The sequence below is a fragment of the Taeniopygia guttata genome, chromosome 1A (genome assembly GCF_048771995.1).
Source record: "Taeniopygia guttata chromosome 1A, bTaeGut7.mat, whole genome shotgun sequence".
NCBI lineage: Eukaryota > Metazoa > Chordata > Aves > Passeriformes > Estrildidae > Taeniopygia > Taeniopygia guttata.
The window spans coordinates 65,741,116-65,765,588 of record NC_133025.1 but is presented as its reverse complement, the minus strand read 5'-3'; the positions used below and the strand labels follow the sequence as shown (position 1 = coordinate 65,765,588).

The 24,473-nt window shown below is 41.9% G+C and overlaps 1 protein-coding gene across 4 annotated transcripts in view; it reads left to right on the top strand.

Annotated features, from left to right (window-relative positions):
* Positions 1 to 24,473, top strand: part of PDE3A (phosphodiesterase 3A) — a 228,253-nt gene that overhangs the window by 132,785 nt on the left and 70,995 nt on the right. For 3 of the 4 annotated variants that reach the window (XM_032746376.3, XM_032746375.3, XM_072923770.1), the window contains one exon: positions 11,916 to 11,966. In XM_032746376.3, coding sequence (XP_032602267.3) covers positions 11,916 to 11,966 — 51 coding nt within the window. The other variant, XM_030263530.4, reaches the window with a different exon arrangement.

Below are 24,473 nucleotides of genomic sequence, written 5' to 3'. Positions count from 1 at the left end.
AATGTGGTGGAAAAAGGACTTGGGTGAGCACATGGAATTAAATGTTGGTAGACAGCGTTGCAGGAGGATGTATTTTATGCTATCCCTCTAAGAAAACATACATGGTTTTTATTCAAAAATAAAATCTGAGAAGCAAAGCTTATTAAGAGTCAGGCTGGTTTGAAAGGCAGTATTTCAGATAATGGAAAAACCTGTCTTTACTCTGACTTCTTAAAACCTCCACTGAAATCTCTCCTGTTAGGGTGCGTGAAGGTGCCTGAGAGTTCCCCCTGGTACAGCACAAGCCCAGTATTCATCCTGCTGCCTTTTGCCTGTTTATGCCCAGCATCTCTGCCATCCAGATGGGGAAAAGCACATTTGACAGCATGTGTGTGTGATTTGGAGCAGCAGATGGGTGAGAATGACAAACTGTTGCCTGTGTAGGCACCTACCTAGAGATGACTCAGAGTCCTGCCTCTGTGTGTTGCTGTGCTCTTCCTGCTCTCCCTTATGGGCTCCTGCATCCTGACCCCACAGGGATCCCGGTGCAGGCACCCAGATTTCTGTGCTGGTGTCTATTTGTGATGTGCCTCGTGTCTAAGAAAGCACAGAGTGTGTTAAAAATCATGTAGGGCAAAAAGCAAGGTGAGATTGACTTGATATTCCAGCTCTGTAGTAAAGGAAGATCTCCCTTCAGTGTCTTTTTAATTCCTCGAGTGGGGCTGTCACCTGGAATTTCGTGCCCTGAGTTGCTTTGACCTACTCTGATCTTGCTCTGAACATGTCCTGCAGAAGGAGAAGGGTGATGGGAAGTGAAGTGCACTGAGACAGGAGAGGCTGGTGTTTCTGCCTTGCTCCTACAGCTTTGGATATTGCCACTGCTCAGGTGTGAAGGAATCAGCTGGCATAGGCTGTGCCTGACAGCATGACCCCAGGGAAATTGGTGCCAGTTCCAGCAGTGGGGAAATTTATGGCCCAGATATGTTTTTGCATGCATTTCAACTAGACTGTCACTTAAAACTGTAGGGTGGGAATACTTAAAACGTGTGTATTTCCTTGAGCTAGGCCCTTTAGGGTCAGCAGGGTCACAAATGCTGTGGCCATGCACACACATGGACTTGCCAGGCTGGGAATGCACTTAGCACAAGGTTTGGTCTCTGACTCATGGCACTGGTCTAAAACCCACAAACTCTGCACTTCCTCTGTGTGTTAGTCCTGACAGCTCTGCTGCAAGGCCTGACGTGGGGTATCAAAAGCAAAGCCCTGCTCTGCCAGTGCTCTGAGCTCTGCTCATCCCATAGGGCCAGCAGAGCACCGAAGTGTAGGTGCCTGTGGTCCCATAAATGTGAGGTAGGTAATCAAATCCCCCTGCTGTCTGGCTGAAACACATATTCTGTGGCCAGGAATCTGCATGTAAATGTCAGTGGGAAATTCTCGCCGTGAATTTTCTGTGTGGCAGTTGGCTTCTTTTTCCTCTTTATTTTAAGTCATACAGCTGCAAGGATGAGTAAAAAAAATCCCTGATTTGCTGCTGGAGAGGGATCTGAGCCCCATGTGAGCTCCCTGCTGAGGGTAGTTGGGAGGAGATGGTAGAACTGGGCTGCTTGGGGATGGAGTGGGTGAAATGTGTCGTGCTGGAAGATCACTGAACTGATTTAATTAGTTCCGTTTCAGAGAATCCGTTTCTGCTCGGGTCACTGCTGCATTCATCTATTTGCTTTTTTCCCCCCTCTTAGCAATAGACAAATGCAGGGTGATAATTAATTTGGCAGGTTGATTGAGATTGGGTGGCAGAGAGGGGAGTTTTCCTGGGTGAGTGCTGAAGCATCGCTGGTTGAGCTAAAAGTGAATAGTCTGAAATAGAAAGTAGTTAGTATAAAATCCCCCCAAGGGTGTGTTTAAACTGAATGTACTTTGAGTTTTGACATTGAGGTTTTTTAGTAAGCTACCAGACTCTACAGTGTAATTTTAGGACATTTGCTAGCTGGGATCTAGCTGTTGAAATATCTGTGCTGTTCTTCTGCTTTGTGAAGCCTCAGAACCAGAAAAATGGGATGCTAAGGAAAGAAGGGGCTCATTTGTGTGGGTGACAGGCTGAAACAAGCCTTGGCTTGTTTGTTTTTCTTTTCCTGGCCAGTCCTGGAAGCTGAGGCTTCACCTGCCCAGACTCAGGCTGCTCTCAGAGTAGGAGAAGGCTGTGTGAGTCAGTCTGCTTTGTGAGAGGCCAAATTCTCCTTATCTTAAAATTTTCATTACTTCATCTCAGCTATCCCTCAGTGCTACCATTAAAGTTAATGTGTTTCAGTAAAAGGAGCTGCTGGAACTCTGTTACGTTGCTGGCTTTCTGCCTCACTGTTATTTTGGCTTCACCAGGGACCAATTCCTGTAGTCACCATGTTTTGTTGGACATTATGTTGCCATATTACCATAAGCAAAGTTTGTTTTTTTTTATTTTCGGGAAGTGCTCATGGTATCACAGGAGATCTGGTTTGGTCAGGCTGCTGGATTCTGCTGCTTACAGAATTCCCAGTTTTGGTGGACAGTGGCACTGCCACCTTTGAGATGTCTGACCAAACACTTGGAGTTAGGATATTTTCTCTCTGTTTCTACCTCCTTTGTGAGTGCTGTGCTGAGAGGTTTGAGCCGGCAGCTGTGACAAAATGCCATCCTGTGTGCACAGGGAAGTACAGAGGTGACAACAACAAGTCACACATGTCCCTGTCCCTGCTGCACTGGCTCACTTCCCTTTCACTGGAACCACTTCCAAAGGTTCAGTGTCTGGTGAAACCTCCATGCTTACTCAGCCCTAAGAGCTTTTTTCTGCTGAAGCTGCCAGTAAGGATGTCAATTTGATGATGGTTTGGGTTGGTTTGTTTTTTTTTTTTTTCCTGTGAGGTAGACACTTATCCACTGGGAATCAAATTGGAAAATTCCCATTTTTATGCAGACTGCCAGAGAATGGTCAGCTATTTGATGAATGCCCTTGCTAAACCCATTGGGTTAATTTGCCTTCCATATGAGCTATGTGTGCATATTGAGGATGATCCACCTGAAATCAGAGCTTGACTGAAAAATCCCTGAAAACATTTACCTGCTTTTGCAGAGGGTTTTTAATTGCTGTGCAAAAAGACATTTCTTTGGGAGCAGAGACCCTTCTGTGCACTGGTTGCTAGCCTAAAAGGGCAACCTCACCTTGCAGGTTTGTGTTAGCAACACCAAGTGCAGATGGGACCTACGTGCCACCAGGATCTCTGAAAAGATGGAAAGTGAGAGAAAAGCTGTGCACTAGAGAGAATAGACCTGGGAACGTACATTTCAGAGCAGATTGTTTTATAGAATTCTTTAGACTCTTTAACAAAAGAAAAAAAATATTTTAGATACCTCAATGTGATTTCAGACTTTGCTAACTCTGCTGCAGTAGTTGTTTAATTATCAAGCTTGTGCCAGGCTTGGTATTGTGAATGGGATTCTTAATGCACAGTGATTCCCAATAGGAAAAAAAAAAGTCAATAAGCTTTCTGACTTTGTTAGGAACTTAATTGCACCGGAATGGACTTGACTGGGTAGCTGTGAGATCCAGGAATTTCATGTGTGTGCTGTGAGTCACAACATTTAAATAGCAAGTCTTCTCCATTTTATCAATATACTTTAGTTCTTTTTTTTAACCTGCTGTTATGTTCAGCACTCTTGATGTTGCTGTGTTGCCCTGGCTTTCCCATACTGAGGAATCTTCTTCTCTGAGGGACTGTTGGTGAATTATGTCTGTGGGTAAGGTGGGAGGTATCAGAGTAGCTGTGCCCACAGTTTTTATCTCACCACTATAGACATTTTCTCTAAGGCTTTGATCTTCACACCTATGCTCAGAATGGAAAAGTGGTAAAATTTTTAATATATGGAAAATTTGCTGAACACTTTTACTTGTGGATTACTAGTCCACCAGATCAATATGCCTATTGTTCATCTACTAGGGCAGTTCAAGGGGATAAAAATCTGTTTATGGTCAGTTTGCTTTACACAGTTATTCTGAAATTAAATATCCAGATTAAGATCATTAATTTAGAAAGCCTTTGTTAAAAAATCTGCAATACATCTGCAAGTAACTCTTTATGTGGAATCCATCATTGAGGATGACTGAAGAATAAGAATTATTTCCAAAAAAACAAAATAAAAAAGGGGCAAAAACCACTACCACCTCCTTCCTTCCTCCCCCTACTCCCCTCAAAATCAGGTCTTTTCTCTATTTTACTACAGCTCTGCCTCCCAAACCTGTTGTTTAAAATCCTCCTTGATGTGTGAAGGATTAATAGGGACCTGAGAAATTCAGTGGTAGGAGTGAGAATAATAGAAACACGCATGGATTTGTTTTACTACTGTCATCTGTTTAAGTAGTTGTGACAAAAATTTGTATAAAACCAGATACAGGGTGTGGAGGTGGATATTCCTGTGCCTTTTCTTTTTCCCACCTACGTTTGGTTTTTGGATTTTTTTTTTTTAACTTCCCAGCAGCTCCACATTCTCTGAAGTGAAACCTGCTCATTTTCAGGGTGCTGAGGAGCAAGGGGCACAGTGGCTGCCCTGAGCCCACTGCTGCCAGCTTGATGTGTCACACATCTGTGTCCATTGCCCACCCTGTCAGGAAGCCAGGATCCCTGCATCCTTCTTCCCTGAAGAAGTCAGCTGCAGCTTATTGCCTGGAAATAAAAAAGGTTTGCTGCCATGAGAACCTCCTCCAAACTGCAGCCTCTTGCTGTGTCTCCCAGTGCCAGAGATGAGCTCATTCCCCTGGAGCTGCATCCCTGGTGAAGTCTCGGGGTGGTTTTCTCACTGTGCCTTTGGGGCACTCGCTGCTGCTGCCTTTTGGGTTGTCCCCTGTGCTGCTGTGTCCCCTCAGCCTCACTTCTCCAAGGCCTTGGTTTCTCCAGTCCCTGCTGCCACGGTGGTTTATGGTCCTGCTCGCTGTCTCAGCAGTGTCTGCCTGACCCAGAGTGCTCCGTGCAGCTCTGGCCATGCTCTGGCTCCTTGCTTGTCCTCCCAGCTGGGTTCTCCTCCCAGCAGCTCCCTCCAGGACTTGCATCTTCCCCAGGGCAGCAGCTTCAGAGGACTTAACTCCATCCCTGCATGGGTCTCAGCCTGCAGAGAAGACATTCACTGCAGCTCCTCTTCGTACCCATCGTTGGCCCTGCCTCCAGTTCAAAGCAATGCCAAATTCCAAGTTCCATTTCTGCCTCTGCTGTGGTTTTAAAAGCTTATCTCTGCTTCCAGCTGTTGTCCAGCAGCCCAGAAACCTTTGAAACAATGTCTTTGATTAGGAAGAAACTGAATGGCTCTTAAATACCCACCTCAATTTATTACTTTGGTTGGTTTGTTGTGATTAATTGTTTTGGAGTTTTTGTTGGGTTTTTTTTTGGGTTTTTTTTACCAGTCTTGGAACTGAGGCCGGTGTTGGTGATTTGTTGGGCTAGAAGCTGTTGGGAGCATTTGGGTGGAGAGTTTCCTCTCCACAGTGGCTGTGGTGACACGAGCATGCAGCTCACACATCTGGCTGAACAGCACAGCTCTGACATCTTGTGCATTGTGCTGACCCTGGGAGCTGGCCAGGGGCTGTGGAAAAGGGATTGTTTTTCCAGATACTGGAGGACTTTGCTGAATGTGTGTCGTGGCCTGCAGGTGCCTGTGTGTGATCACTCTCACCACACAGCAAGGAAGGCATTTCTGACACCTGGGGTGCCTCAGGGCAAGGTGCACTTCTGCCATTTGGTGGAGAAGGTGGTCAGAGCAGCCAGTTGCTCCCATGTTAAGGGAGCTCCAGCCTGTTTAGCTACTCCTGCTGATGGTGTCCACACCAAAATTCCCTCCCTAAATCAATCGAGTCACTAAATCATCTCATTTATCTTGATTACCATGAAAATGCAGGGAACAGTCTATCGGATAGAAGGAATCCTACTCAAAATAGCATGTGCAAAAACACCCTGTTAGCTTCTGTGTGACCTGACTCCTGCATGTTTGTAAAAATAAATGTTTCCTCTAATATGTAATCAAGGAAATAATTTGTGCTTTTTTTTTTTTTTTTTTGCTTTTTTTTTTTTTGCGTTACCGAAAAAAGAACTTATCGGGAACATTTTGTGCCCACATGATGGTAACAAACAGTTTCTTATTACCAGTGGAAATATGATCCTGACTGGAGCATGGCTAATACCCATTCAGCCAGAGAATATGGATCATACTGTGCCCCATTCAGCACAAGCTGTAAGGAGGCAGTGTCAAAGAGCTCAACAGTGAGACAGTGTTTCACATCCTCAACATGCCCATTCAACTAAATCTCTCCCAAAGAGGGAAGATGTTATGCTTATGTTTAAATAGAAGCTCTGCTATTTTGGTGAAGGTTGAAACCAGGTGCCAGCGTGATTGGGTGCTCCTATCTTGGGTGCTCTTCTGGATGCCAATTCCCAAATAGAAACAACTCTTAAAGCTGCTGGCTACCACCCAGCCAAAACTTCTCGTAATCTCATTGGTAATTCATTTTTACCACTACTAAATGTACTAAATCCTTGCAGGAGTGGCAAAAAAAGGCATTTTTGCAAGTTCTCAGCTGTTTGGGAGAGCTCAGGCTGCCCTGTTCATGTATCACAGCCAGTTCAGTGGGAAATGTTGGATGCAAGTATTTAGCTCCCAATCCCAGATGGAGCAGAGGAGCAATTTCTCTCACATTCCTGTTCTTTGCCTTGTGTTCACCTTCCACTAGAGAAAGCAGGAGTCTTTTATGTTCACTATAATGGGAATGAAGTATTCAGCCACAGTGTAAATCTTTAAAGTCCAAGGGAAGAAACCAGTGAGCTGAGGCAAGGTTCTCACGTGCATTTGGACTATGTGGTCTTGTTTCAGTCTTCTTGAATCACATTTGTTGTCTTTGGTGGTGACTACTGGCTGATTTAGCTCACTTTTGTCATCACCATCTGGTTGTTTTTAGAACAGTAAAAGTGTTGTGTATGTCTAAATGTGTCGAAATAAAATTCCAGATTAACGGCCTATAATCTGAATAGAATTAGAATAGACTTTGAATGGATTTGAAGGGTTTTATTAAACACTAAGTGTAATTGATTCATTAGTCCCCTTTAATAGTTACAAGGAAAGGATCTGCTCTTTCCCTCCAATGAAACTGTGCTGAGTTTAAACAATGCTTTAATAAGTCCATATGGTTTCAAAATGCTGTTGCATTCTGCTGCTGAGGATTCTCTTCCCTTTCAAAGAATATACATAGAACTACTTGTATTTTAAATATTGGGGTTTTTTCCTGACTTGTGCCCAGTTAGGGAGGTCCTTATAATAAGATTATGCCTTTTCTATTATTCTGACTCATTTTTAAGTCAGAGGGGGTTGGTTTTTTCTGGTTGGCTTTGCTGGAGGTTTTTTATCTCCTTTTTTTTTTCCAGTCATTGCATAGTTAGCAGTATTGCTGTTTCCAGAGTGACAAAATTAAACCCCTCAGTCCAGAAGAGATGGTATAAGGGAAAAGCAGAACTTATAAACAGCTGAAAAGGTTTAAATTGTCATACTTTACTTTCTGTCTTTTTATTTACTTAGATCTTCTACAATATGTGTGGGTCACATTTTTCTGCAGTTCTCTAATACTAAGGAGGCTAAGAATTATCGTTTATGAATTTTAATGAAAGTTGAGATCCTTATGTAATCATTTGCTGGGGCTTTAATTAAATAACCATATAGGAGAAGAACTGCATTTAGAGAGGCGAGGGCTGAAGATGCTAATTTTTAAATGGCTTTGTTCTGCTTCAATATGGGTATCTCAGAAATCTGATGTCATGTAGACAGTCCTTTATACCATTCCCTACTCCTTTGAAGGCATTGCTGCATTAGTGAACATGAGTTTTAAGACTACAAGCCAAGAAACTTCATGGTGGTTATAGCAAAAACCCTGAAATTTAGAGCACAGGCCCCCACCCTCCACCTCCAAGAGGAGATGACCCCTTTCACTTTTCTTCTGTGTGTGACTGAGATTTTGGTGTTGGGGGTCTTTTCCACTCCTGCTTCCTCTTGCACTGATAGTCCTCACCCTCAGCTGGAATGGGGGAGTGTTTTCCCTGGAGACCTGTAAGTCAGCTTTTAGGGTAGAACCAACCAGCTGCTTTTAGCCAAGGCCACGTTTTTGTGCATTCCTGAGCATGCAAGAGTCGTTCTTGTTGCTAAAAGCTGCTTTCATCTGTGAGTGTTAAAACTGGCAGAGATGGGTTTCCAGGACAGTTGCAGATGAAATGTAAAGTAGTTCCTTTTTTTCTAAGAGACACTGCATGCATATAAGCTTTGTGGGAGTTTGATTTCAGTTTTACCCCTTCTTTTTTGCTGCTGATACATGCAGCCTTAGTTGCCTGGTCAGTAAGACTAATAAATTTGGTGCTCTGAGGCTGTTTATCATCACTCTGGACCAAATTGATTCCAGAGAACTTTCAGAGGAGGTAGTAGGGTCTGGAGTAAACCCATCTGTTACTGATGAGTATAAATCCCCTTACTTCCAAATACATTTTTATGTCAGTATCTCTGTTTGCATGCACGCATCAATTAAGCAGTATATTATTTTCTTTTTCCATGATTTCAGAAAGTTGACTCATTCAAGTGGATTTATGCACATGCTCTGTTTTCTCTGAGTGTAGTTGGTTTGTTGTTTGGTTTGGGTTTTTTTGTTTATTTTTGGGCTTTGTTTTTGCTTTTAATTCTGTTTACTCAATTTTTAAATTTTTATTCAGCTTGTGGAAATAATGATTTCTACCTAGCCCCATAGTTCAGGCATTCTTGCCTTCTTTTCTGGGTATCATGCTCCAGCACCTAGTTTGTCCATGAAAAGAAAATCAGGTTCAGAAGCAATTGAGCAGAGTATGGCTTGTTGAGCTAAAGGGTGTCCCACTGAGGCAATCGTCCCTCTGTAAAATGCTGGCCTGGCAGAGATTTTGTCATAACTCTGGGGTTTTCTTCTTTCTGAGGCATTTTTGTGTGGTATCCTTTTCATTTCATTTTTCATTCCTTCGCTCCTGTGTTAATAGGAACCACCATATGCCAAGAACATTCAAGCATGAGATGATCATGGCCTTTTAGATAACAAGGGAGAAATACATTTTAAAGCCAAGTAAGATTTTTATAACAACAGTAGGAAAAGTTTGGTTTCATAGGTCGTGGATTAGATATAATGCTTGAGAACAACCTCACTGTTTGAGCTGGGGACAGCCACAGCCCATGTCACTCAGCAGAACAGTGGTGTGGGCATTGCTTTCTGCTGGGGACAACTGATCTATCAGCAAAAATAGAAATGTGGTTCATTCCACCAATGTAGAGAAATTAAATTGGACAAGGGCTGTGTAAACTGCTACGAGGAGTTTACTCATAAAATGGTGACAAAATAACAAAGGGCTCTCTCTGTTGGTTCTAATGAATTTATGACTGCTTCACTGGTGACTTGGCTTCTCTTCTGTGAGTGATGTTGATAGTTAGACACTGGGAAATGGAGCAAGGATGAGTTGTTACAGCCTTTGGACTCACTTTTCCCTGTAGCCTTGGCTGCTGCTGCAACATCCAGTCTGTACAGCCCCCAGGATTGCCCACTCGTGGTGGAGGGACAGGATTAGGGATGGGGAAACAAAAGCTACCTGCAAGCTGGGCAGGAGGAGGAGAGGTGGAGCAGGGCAGGAGTTGGCTGTGGGACTGAAATCTCACTGTGGAGATGTGAAGCACCAGGCAAGAATAGGGATCAGGATGGGCAGACTATGCCTAGAGGTGAATGAATGTTTAAGGGGACTTGATTTAAGTGCGAGGGCTAGTGGTGATCACCCTGGCAGCTTGCCTGGGACTGGCTGCACTGGGAGCATCCCTACATATGGGAACAGTGACTCCAGGCCTGGCTTGTGAGTGCACCTCTCATTTTTGGTGGCAGTAAGAAAGCAACCATTCAATTTTCAGTGAGCTATTGTGATAAATGATATTTACTTTGAAAAAGTTAAAAAAGGTTTATTAAAACTTTATAAAAAATTAGAACAGAAGACTGAATAGAGAGAATAAACCCAGTGCTGGGAGCAAAGGATTTTCTCTACTATGTGCTCATCTACACAATGGATGCTCTGCTTTTTAACTCTTTGGCCTCTCTTACAGTTTTGTCTATTGACAAAATTTCTTTGCTGTCTAGTGGTGGAGATTACTTTCTGAGATCTTGATTGGAGGTCAGGTGTTGCTGTAGTAATGAGCTGACTTTCTTAAATGCCCCAGCTATCTCCTGAGAACAATGAAAAAGGGGGGAAACATAACTATAAATTTATAAAACTTCTCTTAGTATACACATAATATTTGTTCTTTGATTGTGAGAGCCGACTATTTCATTGCTCTCATGCCACACTAACCCTCCTATCTTTCATTCACATATTTTTATATTTGAATTAATATTACACTATGAGTTCAGTGAGGGCAGGGGCATGAAAAACCTGGCAGGGGGATTTTATGCTACCCTTGGGCTTGAAGGTGTGCTGTGTGCTGCCAAGTGTCTGTAGAGCCTGGAGAATACCACAGTGGTCACAGCCAGGCTGTAACTTTAATCCTTTCTTCTCTGTGAGGCTTCCTTTTTGTGCTAATCCACTGATAGGAACCTGGAGGTAAAGATATCTCCCTGAGAACCACCAGTGGTCAGACTCAGGCTAAATTAATTTTCTTTTTAGCCAAGTGAATTAAGAAAGCAGGAGTTACTTCCTCCCAAGGAACAGGGGCTAAGAAGTAAAACTGAAGAGGGTTTTTTGCTCCACAGGGGAAAGACAGGTAGGAGGGTTCGGGCAGAGGCTCTTTGAAGCACATAACCTTTGCTAGGTGCATCTCTTGGTAGTTTTTGCACACCAGTTATTTATTTACAGTCATTTATTAAAAAAAAAATTAAAGCTGTGCTTCATGCAGCAATTGAGAACAAACAAGGAAACCCAGGAGAGCCAGTGTTTCCATCAAGAGTACATGGAAAATAGGAAAAAATTGCAGTAAAATGAGGGGGCCAGTCACAAGGCTGTATCAGTAAAAAACTGATGTGACATTTCCGATTTTTGATGCCTTTCTGCATATGTGTTTTGTTTCCAGTTATGGAGGTAGATGGTTGTGAGTAATAACTTAAAAAGAAGGATTCCTTGGGAAAGAAAAGGATAAGTAGGGACAGCTAATGGAGAAGATAAAAAAAACTCATCATAGGAGATGCATGTGGTTTTCCTGATTCTGCAAAGTAGTTTTAATGTCTTGTCCTGGAATGAGTGTTTTGCAAGCATGTTCTACAATAAGTGTGGGTTGTAAATCTCCTTGCCTACTCTGAACTGGGAGAAGGCATTTCCTTTGGGAAAGAATGTTGGGAAAAATGAGCAGGAAAATGTTCATGACTGTAAGTCAGTACATGCCACACTAACCCTCCTATCTTTCATTCACATATTTTTATATTTGAATTAAGCAATGTTTCTGTGGGTAGGAGCAAACAATGCCCAGAAGAAATCCCTGAGTAGATGTACGAAAAACCCCGTGATTCAATGTTGAAACAGATTTAAAGCTGTTGCTACTTATCATGGCTGATACGAAATGTACATTGCTGATTAATGAAATGGTTTTGGTAAAATCCTTGTTGATGTATCAGCTGTCCTTTTGCCAGATCAGCATCAAACATTTGGCTAAAGCTGAATCTATGGCAGTGGGAATTTTATTGGCGCGGGCAGATTTGTGATGCCAGATGTGTTTGGGTTCTGAATGTAAAGGTACAATGTTACATGGCTTTATTATGGAGCTGAAAGCTGTGTGAGATAAATCATAAAAGCAGACCTGTTTATTTCCAAGAAAAATGTGTAATGGATGTAAAAGCATGAGTGTTTCAATTAAAACTAATGAGTGCAATTTATCACTTAGCTCTGCTTTTCTTTGTTTTGCAGCTCATGGGGCATTCTGAATGGGATCACAAACGAGGACCCAGAGGCTCACAGGTCAGATGCTCAGTATTTTGTGTTTGATTTTGGCTTTTGCTACATTTGAGGCATTCAAGCAAGTTTTCAGTCTTGAGTTTGGCGAAGTTGTTGATTTTGTTGATATTTGCAGGGTTTGGAACAATGGAAAAAGGCATAAAACCATGACAGCTTTCATTAATATAATTTTTGAGCTGTAATTCAAACAGTTGATCCAGACAGAACTGAGTCATCCAACAGAAAGGTTTTTTCAGTAGCAGTAAGATGGATTAGATGTATGGAGAAAGTATTTCTTACTCAGCTGTCTCCATCAGGACATCAAAGCAATGCAATTTCAAACAGTGTGGGTATGTTTTGTTTGGTTTATTTCTTTTTTTAACCTGACAAACTTGTTAAAACTTGGATGGCTCTCTCGCCATGAATCCTTTCATTATTGACCAAGGTGTTGGAACTGTGTGGGGAGGTGCAGAGAAGCCACATGTAGCCACTGGTTTGCTCTTGACCTGTCACTGGAAGGAAATTATGCCAGTAGTGTTAATGGTATCACAATCCATTCCAAAATTATCTGTAGTAGCTCTCTCCTGTAATTATCTATTACAATTGCTGCAAACAAGACATCACTACCAGTACTGATGTTCAGGAATTTTCCTGCTTGGGTAAAATAGCCTTTCCTATCTAGTGCTGAAAGAACAGAAACACATTATTAGAGCTCCAGCCTTTTGTACTTGCTCTTACCTCAGGTGAAGGATTTTCACATGGACACTTTGTACAAATGACACTCCAGTGGTGTCATAAAAGCATGAAAGGATCTATAACGAGGTGGGAAAAGAAAACTGTAGAATCATAGAACAGTTTGGGTTAGAAGAATGTTAAGGATCATCCAGTTCCAGCCCTCTGCCTTGGGCAGGGACACCTTCTACTATCCCAGGTTGCTCCAAGCCCTGTCCAGCCTGGCCTTGGGCACTGCCAGGGATCCAGGGGCAGCCACAGCTGCTCTGGGCACCCTGTGCCAGGGCCTCAGCACCTGACAGAAAATAATTTCTACCTAACGTTTAATCGAAACCTACTCTCTGGCAGTTTGAAGACATTCCCTTAGTCCTCTTGCTACAGTTCCTGATGAAGAGTTCCAAAATGACCCAGCCTTTCTGATTACCTTGTGTTATCTAGTGCCCAGACTCAAAAACCAAGGAAGAAAAGGAAAAAAAGATCCATTAGAGAGAAGTAAATATGCCTTAGTTATTTCACTGTAGCTTTAGATTCTCTCTTTTACATGACTGTGAAAATTGTCTAGATAGGAATAGCATTAAACCTAATATAATTAAGTTCTTTGAAATGTTAGGAGAAATTAAGGAGGTTCTGATTTTTTGCAGAATAGAAAAGACTTTTTTTAAACCCTTTTGTGATTCAGTTACATTGTTGCCAGTTTGTGTCCTTTAAAAATGCACCTGTTGTAAAAAAAACAAGATCTTGCTAAAAAATTAAGGTGAGTGATGTGTTAGGTATACTTAAATACCTTAAAACCTAGAAAGGAAAAAAAAAGGAAGGGAAATCACTGGTTTATCATAATGTAAAACTAAAATCCACGTTTAAACTCCTGAAGTTACTCTATCAAGACTCATTAAAAAAAGCTCTGATTCAGTGAAGGTTGTTTTTTTTTAAGAGCTAGTAGGTTTTCTATGGCATGTGTTGAAACATGAGGGGAAGCTGCTACAGTGCATGTCATACTTCTTAATGGCCCACTTGGAAAACATGTTCCTTTCCTGCACGTGGGAGTGAAATGCGAAGTGCTGGAGTTCCAGGTAGAGATGGATCTCAAATGAAATGCACTGAGGCCTGTGGGAATTTCTGTTTGCAGCACTTTGTCTCGTGATAGGCATCTGCAATTCAATAGAATGTTAATGGCACAAGCAAAAAGCTGTCTTTGCAGTATTTAACTTGCTCATGGCTACTACCGAGACCACCATTGCATTCCCCTTTTGATACTGCCCACATGTATGTGTATGCATGTTGCAGGATTCCTTTTCTCTTAGAATAATTATACTACTAAGGCTGCTCTAATTGGATTGAATTATAGGTTGCCTTACAAAGAGCAGGGAGTTCCTGGTACATACTTGTTCTTTTTTTTTTTCCTTTCTTTTTTCATCCCTGAAGACAGTGCTGCCTGCTGTAAGTGCTTCGTGCTGGGAATTTATGGATTTGAAATTAAGCAGGAAGAGCAAAGTGAATTTCATTACATTTCATGCTTAACTTTAAAGATTAATATGCGCTAGCACTAAGAATTTAGGCATAAAACTTCAAAACTGAGTTCCAAATTAAAGACATTCCGAAGTGTTCAGGAATATTTAATCCACCTAAGGAAATGAGTCTCGAACATATAAATGCAATCTGTCGAACCACATCATGTGAGGGGAAAATATCCATCCAGTTTGTAATGTTGGCACGTGCCACAAGAAAATGTGACTAGCGGAATTCACCCTTGGAATATTATTGCTCTGCAGAAAAAATATGCAAATTGCCCTTTAATCGTTGTACTAGAACACAGTGCTTGGTGCTGCCGAGATCTTTCAGGTGGGACCCATGGCACACTTTGTGCACACGTTTTTACGAGGGCTCCTGGATGTGTGGGAGTAATTTGCTGCTCTGTCATCAAGACTTGTTTGGCTTGCTGGAGGTGTAGGCGTAGCCCCAGAATCAGTGAAATCGAGCAATCCTTCCTCCAGCGCTGTAAAAGCACGGTGATGGAGAGAGAAACACGGGTCCAGCCTTTTTAATTCTCTTTAACTATAAAAGCTCTCAATTATACATCCGAGGTGCTGCGTTTTACCCCTCCAGTTCCTAAGCAACAGCTATTTTCAGATTGAGTGCGTCTGGTGTTGTCTACCTACTCCAGGCTCCTTCCTGCGAGGTGGCTGGTGGCTGCTCGCTGCCTCAGCCTCTTGCTGTGCCACTGAAGGAGCAGATGCTTTGAGGAGCAGCAGGAGCTGGGCTCTGACCAGTCTCCACCTCGCAGCTCACACCAACTTGAGTGCTTCGGGGAGCTCTGCCGTTCTACAATGAAGAGCAGGAGTGAGAATTAAGGCTCTTGCTGCTGGTTTGGGACAGAAGCTTTTTTGTCAAGTCTGGCAAAGCCTCTAGAACAGATTCAGGAGGATGAGCCGGAAATCCCTGTACTTGCTGAAGCGCAGGTGGGAGTCCATTCCTGCTGCTGACCAGGTACTGTGCTCTGGGAATCTGTCGTGTCTCAGTGTGCCCTCAGTGCCACTGTAAAGAGAATTTCAGTGACCTAACGGGGGTGTAGGGGTTCTCTGGACACAGGGAGAGCCAGCTGCTCGTTATTTGTAGTTTCCAAGCTGAATGCTGCAAAACCTTGGTAAAGCTGATTTTGCAAGGGAATGTGCTTGTGAAGGTGGAGATGCCATGGCAGCCCACTAATGCAGATGCGTTTAACCAAAAAAGTCTCCCTGTCTCAAAAAGGAGACTTTTCTAAAGGCTTTAGAGGTATTTTAAACTGAGTGGCTAAGAGAAATTGTAGTCTACTGTTGATGGGTTGGTGCGTGACTTTTCAGTGTTTGATATCTTTCATATCTTACATACATCTGTGTGTATTGGGTCACTGAGGCATTTTCAGAGTCCTCTTGGTTGATGTGTCATTCCAAGTGTGCTAACCAAGACGAGAGTAAAGCAGATGCAAACAGAACCTATGTAAACATCTGCTGGGAAAAGCAAACACTGTCACCAGACTCAGGACTAAGATGTGATGAATGGCAGTGTGATTAGTATATTTACTACTTCTTGCTCCAGGCACTCCAAGATTCTCTGATTTTTTTGTTCAATACTTTGCTTGGGATATACAGATAATAAAAGAAATAGTTACAGAAATAATATTGGTGAGCTAGCAGCTCCACTCTCTTCTCAATCATAATTCCATCTCAGTTTTCCATTTATAAAACAATTGATTTATATGAATGGTAGTCTTCATCTGTAGAAAAGAGACAATTGTTTGACAGGAAGAACAACAAAAATGCCGGTTTTTGAGAAGCATCTTCCTGTGCATTTTTATTAAGAGGGAGAAGGGCAGGAAAGATGACGTACCATATTTTATGTAGATTTTCAAGATAAATCATGCCACTTGGAACTTTTAGAGATCTCAGAAATATTGTTTGTCAAAAAAATCAAAACCATGCTGTCACATTATTAGTCACAATAAAATAATAAGGCACTGTTGATTAATACAGTTTTATTGTACTGAAAGGAATTTAATTGATCCAGATCAGTCCAGCATTTTTAAATTTCATAGCAAAAAAGCATAACTAAATGCTCTGTTAGGAAGTGAATAATTTGTGATCTTTTTTCTGTTAAGAAGATGCAGAGACACTAATGTTATTTCAAAGGAAAGCTGGTTTTCAGCCTCACTTTTCCAGCATTCCATTTGAATCACTCTAACCCTAATGTTGTATTGCATCATACATCCTATTGTAACACAGTATGTGGGAAAATAAATATTCCTCACTTAGGTGGGAGGTGTGCAAGGCTGCACTGAGCTGTGCATCAGTTCCACCATCAGTCCCTCAAGCCCTCTGCAGGGTTTTAAAAGAGGAAAGGGAATTTCCTTGACCCATCTGCCACCCTGGGAGAGGGAGACTCAGAAAGTGATGCAGGGAAACACTTGAGCATAGTTTGAGTCTGTAAGGACTGGCTGAAGGAAAATGAAATTACTGTGCAAGATGACAGCCCCAAAGAGGCAACTTCCTGAGTGTTTTAGGCTGCTCCTGTTCACAAGCTATTGTATAAAAATAGCACCCCTGCCTTTTGGTGCAAATCCATTCTTTAGTCCTTAAAGGGATGCAGTCTCTTACAGTGTTCTAGGCTGACCTTGACAAAATGACTTTATGTTTTGACAGGTAAGCAGTAACACTGTAGGTTGCTTCTCTACTCAGAGTAGATAAAAGATATTGGTGTTAACAAATAACAAAACCTCTCCAAATGGGCTTTTGCCACCTAAAATTAAAACAAAAACCAAAAAAAAAAAAAAAAAGTAAAGGAAGGAGATAAAATCAAACTGCAAAAGTGGGATATTTGGCTTGATCTTGTTCCTAGTGTAAAATGATGTGGCAGGTGTGACTTTTAAGAAAGTGGAAGCTGTAAGTCCACAGTCAAGTTTGACACTCTATTTGAACATATTTTCTGGGTTTTTTTAAATCGTAGAGTGATTTTTATTCCTCATCTTGCATACTCTGCATGAAATTAAATGACACCCAGAACTGTTTAGGCAAGGCTGAGCAGCCTGAGAAGTAAGGGTGGAGAAAAACCAAGAGTGGTTGTGATGTCTATAGACAATATAGTTGGCTTGGGGGATTTTTTTTGAGCTAAGTTGTTATATAATTTTACTTTTGATCTTTGAGCATTGTTTATGCTCTCAGACACTACATCACAGAGGTCTCCATGGTTTCCAGGCTCTGGTATGACAAAGGAATTTTCTGCTCATTGTTTTGTATTTTATGGGTATGAAAGAGTGAAGAAAGTAGATTTAACTGGAACCCTGAATTAGATCTCTTTTGGTTTGGTTGATGAAAAATGTCTGATCTTCCTGTTCATTTTTATATGTGGAAAACACATCTTTATCCTGGGGGTGTTTTGCATGGGTAAATTTAAGCTAAATAGTGATAAATTAAATACTATCTATTGGCCTCTATTTGACAAACTGTAATATTTCTTAGTTCATTAATCTTGAATGGCTTTGTCAATACTTTCAGAAGGAATTACTTTTATCTAAGTAAGGAAAGAATTTGTGAATCCTTTTCTTTCTTGTCCATCCAGCTGTTCAGATTGCTTGAAAGCCATCTCTGAAGTTTCAGTACAGGGGTTTGGGGAGTAATTCTATGTTTGTTTTATTTGGTGTATGTGCCTGAGGATCTTGTTTCTAATTTTTTATTCCTGAGAATGCTTTCAGTAAATGGATATGTATTTGAAATGTTGTGGTAGCCAGATGAGCCAGAGGTGCTAAATATTTGCCGTAATGCTGTTGAGTATTTCCACCTACCTGCTATCCCCTATAAACTTCATGAGCTGTAGCCTTTGAGCATAAGTTGGTTTTGATACAGGTCCTAAGGAAAAATCTTCCCACATTTTCCCATTATGAAAACTTCTAATTGTTTTCGTGGTGGCTGTGAACTTAAAAACACAAACTACATTTCCACAATGATGTAAGAAGAACATTACCAATAGTTGCTACAGGGGGTTACATACTTTATATATATTTTTATATATTTTTTAGATAGTCATGTATTTACATATATTTTTATAGCTGGGGATATTTGAAAGGAATGTACTATGCAGTTCAGTAAAAGCAGTAATATTTTTTTAGATAGGAATTCATGCTTACAGCAGTGTGAGCAGTGGTAATGCTTTGTGCAGCATTAGATTGTGATGGATTGGTGTAAAACCCATGAAGTGATGCTTCCCTTACCTGCCAGTGATTTACATCACAGCTGTGCCTAAGGCAGTTTGCATGCACAGTGCAATATCCTGTTCCTTACCACTGATGTGGTAGGTGGGACAAACTTCCACAGGGTTTGTGGAAAGGTTCTCAGCAGCAAATGAACTGATCCTGAGTCATAACTGCAAAATGATAAACCAAGGAATTTCCTGGGTTTCATATAACATTGCATCATGCAGCCTCCAGATTCCCTGTGTGTTCAGTACAGAGCAGGGTCCTCATGAGACACATCACTGCAGTGATCCTTGTACCCAACCTAATCCCTTCTACTTCACCTGAAAACAGTTTACAATTTAAAAAAAAAAAAAGAGGTTTCCTGTTAAGAATGTTTTTGTGGGTCTTCACAGTTCTTCATTGTTAATAAAACCTTACATGATCCTTTCATTCAGCAGACAAGCTTTCAAAGCTTTAGTGGCAGAGCAGAGATTTGCAGGGTTTGGGATGTTATGAGAAAGAGGCCTCGTGGCAGGGTTGTGGGCTGATTGGAATATGGGGCTGGGGGAGGAGAGCTGCTTTTGCACAGCAGGAAAGGTGCAGGAGGCTGAGCCTGGGATTAAGAATCGACCTAGGAAATTCTTCCTTGCTTTCTAATGCAGCAGATGAGTGATGCAGAGCAGAAAGCTATCTCACAGAAATAATCTGCCTCAGATTTGTCCTTGCTTCTCTTGGAATGAGGACTTGAGGCACAGGCACTCTCTGGGACTGGGGGACCATTTCTTTTTGTCCTGCAGGCTTCCTGCCCTGCTGCTCTGTCCTACTGGCCAGATGATGTGGGCAAACCTCCTGCAACCTTCCACATCCATCACTCACCTCTAGGATGGAGAAAAACCTTTGAAATGGTGTCAGCCACCCCGAGAATCCTCTCTGCTCTTGATTTCTGTCTCACAATGACTAGCAAGGGGACAGGAGTGGATTGGAAGCTCAGTAATGACTTTCAGTCTGTCTTGTCACTATTCTTCATCCCTAAACAGGAGCTCAACACAGATTTCCAGAAGTGTTGCCATTCTTCTTCAAAACCCTTCTCCACCTTTATTCCTCCCAGGTTTGCAGTGCCAAGACCTGGTGCTGGTCAGGCAGTCCAGTTGTGTGACAGAGAAGCTTGCTGACAGCACTCAAATTGTATTTTACTTTAATCAGTGAGCAAGTTCCAGTTCTGGAAGGTTGCAATTTGTAGGATGATAGCCATGCTGCAGATCAGTGCAGTTTGGAAAAGGGATCAGTACTGAAATGCAAACTGGAATGGGAAATACATGCTGGTGAAGACTCCTTGAAGAGGCAGCATGGTAGGAGTAAAAAAAGTTTGGCACAGTGCCATTTGTCTCGATATTTTGAAAAGCAGAGATCATGGCAGAAGCTGATAATTGTCCTTTTTTTCCCATTTTTTTTCCATCTGGGGTGATCAGACTCCTGAAACACCCTTGATTCTCCCTACATTTTCCTCCCTTCCTGGCAGTTTTCATAATTTTAATTTTTAGCAGTTCTCATAATTTTGTTAACTCGTTTGTTTTCAGAACCCTGACTTTTATATGGTGTGATTTTCTGACTAAAGCTTATATTTCTCAGTTGCCTTTTATAAATTTAGAGTCTTAAAGTCTTCAGGTTAAGCAATTTTTGTTCATCTGCGTTTTTGGGGGGTTGTGTTTTTTTGGGGTTTTGGTGGTTTTTTGGGGTTTTTTTTAGGGGTTTTTTTTTCCTTTTTGTTGTTGTTGGTTTGGGGTTTTTTTTTCTTTGGTTTGGATTTTGTTTTGTTTTCTAGTTGCAAACTTAGGAGAAATTTGTTTGCTGGATTTATGGGGATATGAAATTTGTTGGCATCTGATGGTTTAAGTTTCTGGCTACCTTTAAGACCCATAAACTTACAGACTTTCAGAGAGTTTAATCCCTGAAATTCAAGTCCTCTGCTTTAGCATGAGCTAGGATTCTCTGCAGGTTTTCAGGTTGCAAATTCTCTGAATTGCCAAAATAGAGGCATCTCTATGCCAGTCTCTGAAACAAAAGCTACACTGAGAATGTTCTGAGACCAGAGTGGGGCACCTCAAAAGGGGTGAGTAGTTAAAAATGAGTAAAACAGTGTCCCTTAGTCTCCTGGAAATGCCTGTGCTGGATAAAATTTTCCAAATACAGGCTGACTGCTGCAAGGGGAAATGTCAGTGCAAAAGTTCAGTTTTGAAGCAGTTTTAAGCAACTGCAAGCAAGGTCTTAGGAAGGGAGGAATGGCTAAATTAATAATGACTGATACAGTCAGATGCTCTGTAATGAAAAAAAAACACAGCCCACATTAAAATTAAGTAGCACTGGGGCTTTTGTGATGAAAGAAGACTACATTTTAGTTCCTGATAACTATGCAAAGCTGAGAGTAGTGCCACAAGGTGCTCTTTTTAATTTCCTATATCACCTTAAATTTCACTTACCGCAAATGTGCATTCCAGGTATTTTTTAGATTCCCAAGCACATTTTTTTAACACAATCATTGCAAAACTTAAGCTTCCTCTATTCAGAGGTGAACCCAGTTATGGAATGAATGTGATTAATGTATTTCATTTTTTACTGAGCAGGGCTTATTCCTAGTCTTCAGCCAGTGTGCTTCCACTGGCATGTTGATAGCAGCATCACTGGGGGATGGGGGCTGCCCTGACTTTCCTTACTGAGTTGCCACAATGCCATTGTTGTTGGAAGACGTCTTTGTTAATGAGGACAAAATGAACTGGCTGATTTCCCTCTATAATGGAAAATTCATTTTTAAAGCATTTTTATTAATACTCGTTTGTTTTGGCTTTTTTTCCCCCCTGAGTTTTCTGTCCATACTGAGGCAGATATGTGTGCTTTAACTGCTGTTCTCTGGGATGGTTTTAAAGAGTAAGTAAGTGAAAGTATTTCCTATTGTTCTTTCCTTACAAGAAAACATGGTGAATTCTCTAGCAGCTCATTTTATGAGTTCCCCAGTGGAAAAGCTCACAGCTGATCAGCTCTGCTCTCAACAGCAGATGTTCTTTTTCTTGACTTCAGTAGTAAGCTATAATTTTGTTCTGTGTCTGATGGATCAGTGTTCAAAATTTCAAAATGAGTTATTGGAGCAGCCTCCTGGGATTTTTGAATAAGCTAGAGCTGGAGTAAATCTTAAAGTCAAGTCATAAAAAAGAAAATCTCATGTTGGGTTGGATTTTAGAGATCAAAGGTTCGTTGTGTAATGGCTCTGCATTGCTCCGTTTTCAATTCCTGAATAACCTTGAATATGACAAGAGCAGTATGAATTCTTAGAGTCCATAAGGGAAGGCTGGAGATTATAAGGTGTTGAATCTAGAGTTCATAATTATTAAGTTGCTGGTCTTTTAGCAGGACTAGAAAAACTACTGGTAATGGTGAATAGACAAGCCCTTACAGGAGAGATGGAGGCATCAATTGCTGAACTGCAAAAAAGTGAAAAAAAAAAAAAACCCAACAATTTAGCATGAGAAAGGTGTATTTGTTAATAACAAATGATGGACAGACTGCACCCTTAGGAAATGTGCAGGTGTTACAGAACCAGGGGGAGTGGCTGCTCCAGGGGGTCACGGTGCCGCCATTCAGAGGGACAGGTGGAGCAGGGAGCCAACAGGAGGGCAAAAAGTCTTCCCACACCTCAGGAGACATAACTGCAGGCACCAGCACAGACCAACTGGCTGGGGAACAGCTTGGCACAGAAGGACCTTGGAGGTCCTGGAGGGCACCAAGCGTGTCCTTGTGGCAAAGAAAGCCAACAGCATCATGCTGGGAACTGCTGCACTGGGAATTGCCAGCAGGCTGAGTGAGGTGTTCCTTTGGTTCCTCTCAGCACCACTGAGTGCTGGGCACAGGTCTGTGCTCTGCAGAACAAGACTCAGAAATACTGGGGTGTGTCCAAAACAGGACCACAGAAGGGATTAAGGGGCCGGAGCATCTGTCCTGTGAGGAGAGGCTGGGAGAGCTGGGGCTGCTCAGCCTTGAAAAGAGAAGGCTCAAAAGGATCTTGTGAATGTGTATGAGCACCTGGTGTGAGAGTGAAGGAGATGGAGCCAGACTCTTCTCAGGGGTGCCACTGGATAAGAGCCAGTGGGTACAGGCTAAAATACAGGAATTCCAGTTTAAAAATAGGCAGGAACTTGTTAAATCTAAGGGTGACCAAGCACTGGAATTGGTTATGTGGAGGGCTTATGGAGCCCTCATCCTTGGAGATAATCTTTGTTCTCCCCCTGCACCTCCCCCTACAAACACATAAAATTCATGAGGTGGCAAAAAAAGCTCTAGATGGAAAAGTGAAGCCAGGAAAAAATCTCTCCAAGCAGAGCTGGGGCTATATTAAAAACCAGCTACCAAAGTAGTGATTTAAAACATGTAATCTCTTTTCAGACTACATGGATAGTACTTTGGTAGAAATCCAGATAACCTTTCTGTTTCCAGTAGCTTTGCTTCTGAAGCACAAGAGCTTACTTCTCTAAAAATGAGAAAAATATCATTGTAAATACTGGCTATTCTGGTATCTAAGAAAAAAAATCCGAGATTTTCTGTCATGTACAGTTTTGAAAGTTCATATTCTGTTCTCACATACATGCCCTTAGCTTCAGAGCAAACCCCACACACAGGATTTTCAGTTTTCACGTCCAGGGTAGGGGGACCTGAATCTTCAAAGTTAGGTGATGGATATGAACAGAAAAGTGGAATGGCAATAAGCTTTTGCGTCATATTACCATGGACCAATTTTTATAGGTGTCTAAAAATAATAACTCTGTGTCTATTGAGATTGTGTTTTAGGACTCCTGGAGGGCTTCATGTGCTTGCTTCTTTTAAATTAACAGTTGGAGTTGAGTGAACAATCTGCAAATAATTATTTTAGATTAAATTCTTCATTAAAATGCAGAATAGGAGGGGGGCTGAGCTGACAAGAGAAGCTGCAGTGCTGCTTTCTATTCCTTACAACTCTGTGGGATGTGAAAGTGATGAACAGCTGAAGTCAATGATTAGAATCTTCAAGGACCAGTGTTGCTTTTGAGACAGCTCTGTCTCAGAATGGTGATTTTGCTGGGATTAGAATGTGGCTGCATTTTCATCACAGAAACAGCCCCTGGACTAAATCACCCTGTAGATTTTGACTCGTTTCCATATAGATAGGAGTTGTTAAAATGCACATGTGGCTCCTGTGTGTAGCTGCCACCTCCTGTCTTACAAACAGACACCAGGTTTGGCTTTTGAGCTACTGCTAGAGAAGTAATCCATGATGGATGCTGCTTGGTGTTGGAGCAGCACAAGGCAGGGGGTGTCCTTCACCAGAGGACACTGTGACAGTGGATCAACAGCTCACCGGTGATGAGCTCCCCCAGCAGGTTTAGGCTCATCCTGAGCAGTGCACATCTTCTCCTGAGGATCAAGTGGAGTGTGGAAGAGGAGGAAAAGTAGAAGCTGAAATGGAAGTGCTTTGAGGGCTGTGAACATGTAAGGCACACTGATTTATCCTGCACCAGTCACAGAGTAAATCCCTTCATCTCTTGATGTGTGGGGTCTCCTGTTGGCTTTGGGACTGCATAGACAGCATCTTTCTTTCAAGATTCTGATGCTCTTTCTCCACCCTCCCCTCACACAGTCTTAAAGTTGGGAAGAAGAGAGTGGAAAACTTATGCAATTGGGCAGTGGATTCCTGAGATGCTCAAGGTGCTATTTTTGTTGCTACAGGCATTTGAAAAAATGTACTTCCAATATTTTGTTTTGGAATTATTGCTGGAGTTCTGAAGTCCAGGAATTTTTAGCAAGCCCTCACCATAGGAGCAGAAAGAAACAAATCCAAGATATTTTAATATGGCACACATAGTTCTGTTGTTGCCAAAGGGAAGTGCTCTACTTAAATGTCAAGACAATGTTAGCAGCAACTGACCCAAGAGAAATGAGCTGGGGATCCCAGTCCAGTTTCTAATGGTGGAGTGTCTCCCACTGGAAATTCTACTTCCATTTTTCAGTGCTTGGGAGGTGTTTATGGATGTGGAATCTGCACTCTGCTTGTTTCTTCAAGTCAGGCTTTTCAGAGT